The sequence below is a fragment of the Littorina saxatilis genome, linkage group LG16 (assembly GCF_037325665.1).
Source record: "Littorina saxatilis isolate snail1 linkage group LG16, US_GU_Lsax_2.0, whole genome shotgun sequence".
NCBI classification, from domain to species: domain Eukaryota; kingdom Metazoa; phylum Mollusca; class Gastropoda; order Littorinimorpha; family Littorinidae; genus Littorina; species Littorina saxatilis.
In genome coordinates, this window is record NC_090260.1 from 2072184 (window position 1) to 2079683 (window position 7500).

Genomic DNA, 7500 nt, shown 5'->3' on the forward strand with positions numbered 1-7500 from the left:
TCAGGACCGCTGATCTGATTGGCCGTCTTCATGATCTCTCCGCACAGCATGAAGCTGAACACCAGCTTGTCTTTCTCGAAGAGACCCCTGTAACACAGCACAGACACACAGGTATACACACACAGGTCTTCGTGATCTCTCCGCACAGCATGAAGCTGAACACCAGCTTGTCTTTCTCGAAGAGACCCCTGTAACACAGCACAGACACACAGGTATACACACACAGGTCTTCGTGATCTCTCCGCACAGCATGAAGCTGAACACCAGCTTGTCTTCAAACAGACCTCTGAAACAGGAGAAATGTTCTTTCTGCCTCTGACGGCTTTTTCTATAATCAGATATGATATATATCATATATCACACAAATCAGATACAATAACAATAACAATAACAACAACCAAACTTTATTGGCCATTAAAATGAATACATTAAAACGGAAAAATGCATCGACACGTCCAACCTGCCCATTACAAATCTGTGTGTTTGCTTACTACTGTGATCAAAGTGTGTACGATGAAGTCTTCTGGCCTTTCCACAATAAGTGGAACCATTTTCAAGACCCCAGGATTTAAATCTTCCCAATTTTCAGACTTTAGACTCCCATCTTTCTTTTCCCTTCAGATCCGATATATTGTGACTTTTGAGGTTACGAAAGGGGGATTCCATCTTGGAGGTTAAGGAGACAGGTAGCAGAGGTAGGTAGTTACCTGGCCACGTTCTTGTAGATGCACATGGTGGTCTCGTCCAGACAGATCTGCAGCCGCTTCTGAAGGTCTGGGTTCTTCTCGCTCATCTCTATGGTGTTGTTGAACAGCTGCACACAGGTACACACACAGGTATACACACAGGTATACACACAGGTATACACACAGCTAAACACACAGGTATACACACAGGTACACACACAGGTATACACACAGCTATACACACAGGTACACACACTGGTATACACACAGGTATACACACAGCTATACACACAGGTACACACACAGGTATACACACAGGTATACACACAACCATACACACAGGTACACACACAGACACACACACACACACACACACCCATCACCCAGACACACACACACACACCCACCCACCCACCCACACACAAACACACACATATGACTTACCTGCTTGAAGTACTTGAGAGAGAACTGGTACATGGGGTCAACCTCCCCCATGCTGGCCACCACGAAGTACATCACTGAGCCGCGCTCGGCCACTGACCGGTATTTTTCTCTGGCAAGCGAGATCTTCTCCTCCGTCTGCTCCGCCTCCGTCAGTCGCTGAGTGATCACACTAGACGTCACCTGGCACACAGGTAAAAACAGGTGTGAATTAAATGCTGGTACACAGATAAAATCAGGTGTGAATTTAATATTGTCACACAGGCAAAAGCAGGTGTGAATAAAATGCTGGTACACAGGTAAAAACAGGTATGAATTTAAAGCTGGCGCAGGTAAAAGCAGGTGTGAATTCAATGCTTTTACACAAGTAACAAGAAGGGCAAAGCCCATACGACTCACATGCTTTACACATTTTTCCTACCAAAATACATGTGACCTTGACCCAAGGTCAAGGTCATCCAAGGTCATGCAACACAAAGCTGTTAATTCAAGACATAGGAAGTACAATGGTGCTTATTGGCTCTTTCTACCATGAGATATGGTCACTTTTAGTGGTTCACTACCTTATTTTGGTCACATTTCATAAGGGTCGAAGTGACCTTGACCTTGATCATATGTGACCAAATGTGTCTCATGATGAAAGCATAACATGTGCCCCACATAATTGTTAAGTTTGAAACAGTTATCTTCCATAGTTCAGGGTCAAGGTCACTTCAAAATATGTATACAATCCAACTTTGAAGAGCTCCTGTGACCTTGACCTTGAAGCAAGGTAAACCAAACTGGTATCAAAAGATGGGGCTTACTTTGCCCTATATATCATATATAGGTGAGGTATTGAATCTCAAAAACTTCAGAGAAAATGGGAAAAATGTGAAAAATAGCTGTTTTTTAGGCAACATTTATGGCCCCTGCGACCTTGACCTTGAAGCAAGGTCAAGATGCTATGTATGTTTTTTGGGGCCTTGTCATCATACACCATCTTGCCAAATTTGGTACTGATAGACTGAATAGTGTCCAAGAAATATCCAACGTTAAAGTTTTCCGGACGGACGGACGGACGTTCGGACGGACGGACGGACGGACGACTCGGGTGAGTACATAGGCTCACTTTTGCTTCGCATGTGAGTCAAAAACGGATGTGCATTCAATGCTGCCACAGGTATAACCAGGTGTGTATTTAATGCGGTGACATAGGTAAAACCAGGTGTAAATTTGATCTTGTCGCACAGGTAAAAATTGATGTAAATTTAATGCTGGCATAACCAGGTGTAAAGTTAATGCGGTGACATAGGTAAAACCGGGTGTAATTAAATTTTTGTCGCACAGGTAATAGCAGGTGTGAATTTAATGCTAATACAATCACCAGTCCTCATTAGGGATGCTGACCCACCTTGGACTCGTTAAGGGTGTTAACCAGCTCCTCGTTGTCGAGGATGTTGCCCTCGGACTCAAAGAGCAGCTTAAGAATCCTGTCCTCAATGGTCTTGAGCTGGTTCTTGTCCGCGTTGATCCGCACAATCAGCTGGTTGCGCTGCTCCTCCAGGTCGGGTCGCTCCAGTCGCACCACGTCGCTATACACACAGTCACACTGGTTAACATGGGGATGATGATGATGATGATGATGATGGTGATGATGATGATGATGATGATGATGATGATGATGATGATGATGATGATGATGGTGATGATGATGATGATGATGATGATGATGATGATGATGATGATGATGACGATGATGGTGATGATGCTGATGATGCTGATGACGATCAGCTGGTTGCGCTGCTCCTCAAGGTCGGGTCGCTCCAGTCGCACCACGTCGCTATAATGATGATGATGATGATGATGATGATGATGATAATGATGTTGATGATGATAAGAATGATAACAGTCAGGTTACCTGAGCAGCTGGTCCTCCAGACCGGACTTGGTGACGGTGAAGTTGATGATGGTGACAATGATAACAGTTACCTGAGCAGCTGGTCCTCCAGACCGGACTTGGTGACGGTGAAGTTGATGATGGTGACAATGATAACAGTTACCTGAGCAGCTGGTCCTCCAGACCGGACTTGGTGACGGTGAAGTTGATGATGGTGACCTTGATGCACACCTCGGGCAGGTAGTGTGGGTTCGACATCTTGGTTGTCATGTAGAAACGGAAGTTGCGGTCGTAGTCGATGTCACTGTCACCCAGTCGGATCAACAGGCGCCCACCCTGTCACACACACAGCCACCAGTGACAGCTTTAAACATAAAACCACCCTGTCACACACACAGCCACCAGTGACAGCTTTATAATCATAAAACCACCCTGTCACACACACAGCCACCAGTGACAGCTTTATAATCATAAAACCACCCTGTCACACACACAGCCACCAGTGACAGCTTTAAACATAAAACCACCCTGTCACACACACAGCCACCAGTGACAGCTTTAAACATAAAACCACCCTGTCACACACACAGCCACCAGTGACAGCTTTAAACATAAAACCACCCTGTCACACACACAGCCACCAGCTTTATAATCATAAAACCACCCTGTCATACACACAGCCACCAGTGACAGCTTTATACATAAAACCACCCTGTCACACACACAGCCACCAGTGACAGCTTTATAATCATAAAACCACCCTGTCATACACACAGCCACCAGTGACAGCTTTATACATAAAACCGCCCTGTCACACACACAGCCACCAGTGACAGCTTTATAATCATAAAACCACCCTGTCATACACACAGCCACCAGTGACAGCTTTATACATAAAACCGCCCTGTCACACACACAGCCACCAGTGACAGCTTTAAACATAAAACAATGGCCAGTTTCCATTGTTGACGTCAAGTCGACCCCATTGTGACCTTGACATTTGATGAAGGTCAACCGCACTGTTACCATGTGTAGAGGTCATCAAGGCCTGAAAGTGGGTTCAGCTTTCCACCGCTAGCTTCTCACATATAAACAACTCTGTGGTCAGTGTTTTGTTTAGACGCCAACAGTGCGGACAAACACTACTCATTGTATGTATCATCAATTACTTTGGTGGGTCAACATTACCTGCTATTCAGACTTGGTCGTGTGACAGACGTTTTCTTCCACACGAGATTACGTTGATTGTCTGACGAAGCCGTCAGGCTGAGTTAGACATCAGCTAATCGAGTTGAATCTCTGATAGTGTTAATGACTGACACTTATATCAACAGTTGAATCTCTGATAGTGTTAATGACTGACACTTATATCAACAGTTGGGCGGGGGTCAATGTGTTTATAGAGAGGGTTGCACTGTTTGTGAACGATGGATTGTGTGTCAGAGCCACTGACCGACATGAAGGTCTGTTTGAGCAGGATCGGCTCGAGGGCGGGGTCGAGGAACTCGCCGACATCCTCCATCAGGACAGGCATGCCGATGCGGATACAATTCTCCAGCGTGCGCAAGAAATGTCCGTCCGACAACTTGACGACCTTCAGCCCGTTCTTCACCTCACGGTTACGGATCCAGCGATTGGCCTGTAAGACAAACGTTCACTGGATGATGCGACACTCACAATAATAATTTGGGCAATACAAAAAACTGACTGTTATGATGTTTTTTTCACATCGCTTGATTTTGAAATAAATTAAACATCTAAAAGTAAACTAAAACATGTTGTAATTCAATCAAGTTTGCGTTTTAATGAAACAGATCCTGTGATTGGTCAGAATGCCCCAACTCATTAAAAATTACCGGTCATTAATTGTCGATAACCACTCGCTAAAAAATCCATTAACACCTGCTGGCGAGGCGCATTGATACAGCCTCAACTAGTCTCGGTTAGCTTTGAGGGTCATTTTACAAGTAGGAAATATGAAGGCCAACGAAATACCGAGACCAAAAGGTATGCGAAGTGATGACGTCGAATACGTGACGTAAGTTGATGCATGAATTCTTCCGGACTACGTCAGTCAATTCCAAAGATCGCTTTTGTGATGAAAAGAATTTGTTTTAGAGTTTGGTGTCCAGAAACCCGTCAAAAAAGAAGGGAAAATGTGTGTGAAAGAAAACAAAACAGGAGCAGAGTGATACGATAGGAATACAGAGACATATTTTTTGGGACTTGACCCTTGCAGGTAGGTGGACTGAAAGTAGTGTGTGAACAGAACAGAACCAATTCTGTCTGTTTACAACCGCATGAAAGCAGGAAAGAGATCGTCGTCAGATTGAATTACAATAACATTAACATGCTTCCATTTGAAACTTCTCGGTCTCCATCGCTTCGCTCCGTCGGACTTCAATTAGCTTTTGTCGGGCGTCAATCCCCGATGAAGACCTCGAAGTTTCAAGGGAAGCATGTTAATGTGTAATTGTTCATCTTTCTTTCAATTTGTTAGTGTGTGTGTGTGTGTGTGTGTGTGTGTGTGTGTGTGTGTGTGTGTGTGTGTGTGTTAGTGTGTGTGTGTGTGTGTGCACATGTGTGTGTGTGTGTGTGTGTGTGTTAGTGTGTGTGTGTGTGTGTGTGTGTGTTAGTGTGTGTGTGTGTGCACATGTGTGTGTGTGTGTGTGTGTGTGTGTTAGTGTTAGTGTTAGTGTGTGTGTGTGTGTGTGTGTGTGTGTGTGTGTGTGTGTGTGTGTGTGTGTGTGTGTGTGTGTGTGTGTGTGTGTGTGCATGCAAGCAATACTTAGGTGCCTGCAAATGTGAACACTGTTTCTCTGTCTCCCCCCCTCCCCCCTTTCCATCTCTCTCTCAGCCAAACACTGGCCGTTCACCTGTTCCTGAGGGTCAATCATGAGGGGCCAGCGACGCGCACGGGTGACCAGCACAGCGTTCTCTGTGGACACCTGGTCGCGCGGCAAACCGTCCGTGTTCCACTGGCGGATCTCAAAGGGGTCGGCAAGGACGTTCTCCAAGGTCAACCCCGCAGTGCAGGGAATCTTCTTGATCAAACACTGCTCAGTCCAGCTGGATACCAGTTCCTGTCTGTAATGTGAAGTTGAGCCATAAATACAGGTCTTGTCTGTAATGTGAAGTTGAGGTATAAATACAGGTCTTGTCTGTAATGTTAAGTTGAGGTATAAATACAGGTCTTGTGTGTAGTGTTAAGTTGAGGTAATAGGTCCTGTCTGTAATGTTAAGTTGAGGTTTAATACAGGTCATGTCTGTTAAATGTTAAGTTGAGGTATAAATACAGGTCTTGTGTGTAATGTTAAGTTGAGGCATAAATACAGGTCTTTTCCTGGTGAAGGAACGATCTCAATTGCATGCAGGCAGCGCTTCAACCCTTTCTTTTATGCCTCTTTTTTTTCCCTAATGTTTCTACTTTAAATATACCTGTATCATTAAACAATACTATTTCTAAATGTATTTTAAAGAACTTGAAGGAATGTTCTTGATCACATGACACTGAATGCTATTTCAAGATAGTAGCAGGAGCATCCAGCAGTGAATGATGAGTAAAGATGCTCAATCACTGATGACAAGATGTGTTTATACCCTGCCACTTTGAACACACACACTAAACCAAGTGATGAGTGAAGATGCTTCACTGATCACAAGATGTGTTTATACTCTAGCTGCCACTTTGAACACACACACTAAACCAAGTGCACACACACTAAACCAAGTACACACACACTAAACCAAGTGCACACACACTAAACCAAGTACACACACACTAAACCAAGTGCACACACACTAAACCAAGTGCACACACACTAAACCAAGTGCACACACACTAAACCAAGTGCACACACACTAAACCAAGTGCACACACACTAAACCAAGTGCACACAGAAAAGATCCTGTAATACAAGTCAGAGTTTGGCGGGTTATAGAACACGAACATACCAAGCATGCATCAACCAAAATGGGCATATGGCTGCCTGAATGGCGGGGTAAAAACTGTAATACACGTGGAGACCCACCTGTGTGAAAGAAAACAAATGTACCGGGGAGTTTCAGCCCATGAATACAGAGGAAGAAGACGAAGACGAGAAAGTGTTGTTGCCTACCTGTAGACGCTGGTGAAGGCACCGTAGTACGCCACACAGGCAGCGGCAACAAACACGTCGCCCACCACGTTGCCGATCATGCCGTTGAATTGCTGAAACACAAGGAACACACTCTCTGAGACGGCTAGCATTACAGCCACTGGTATGTGTCGTGTAGGGCTAAATCAAGAGACTCTACCCACATATCTGTGACCGCTAGCATTACAGCCACTGGTATGTGTCGTGTAGGGCTAAATCAAGAGACTCTACCCACATATCTGTGACCGCTAGCATTACAGCCACTGGTATGTGTCGTGTAGGGCTAAATCAAGAGACTCTACCCACATATCTGTGACGGCTAGCATTACAGCCACTGATATGTGTTGTGCAAGGCTAA

The 7500-nt window shown here is 44.8% G+C and overlaps 1 protein-coding gene across 1 annotated transcript in view; it reads right to left on the minus strand.

Moving 5' to 3' along the window:
* LOC138950209 (dynein axonemal heavy chain 6-like) overlaps positions 1-7500 on the minus strand; it is a 165561-nt gene that overhangs the window by 47285 nt on the left and 110776 nt on the right. The window contains exons 59-66 of the mRNA XM_070321958.1: positions 7125-7216; positions 5883-6093; positions 4460-4645; positions 3170-3342; positions 2521-2701; positions 1131-1310; positions 708-814; positions 1-87 (exon numbers count right to left, since the gene is read on the minus strand). The exon at positions 1-87 is cut by the window's left edge and continues 43 nt beyond it. Of these exons, the coding sequence (XP_070178059.1) occupies positions 1-87; positions 708-814; positions 1131-1310; positions 2521-2701; positions 3170-3342; positions 4460-4645; positions 5883-6093; positions 7125-7216 (1217 nt within the window). The remainder of the gene's footprint in view (positions 88-707; positions 815-1130; positions 1311-2520; positions 2702-3169; positions 3343-4459; positions 4646-5882; positions 6094-7124; positions 7217-7500) is intronic.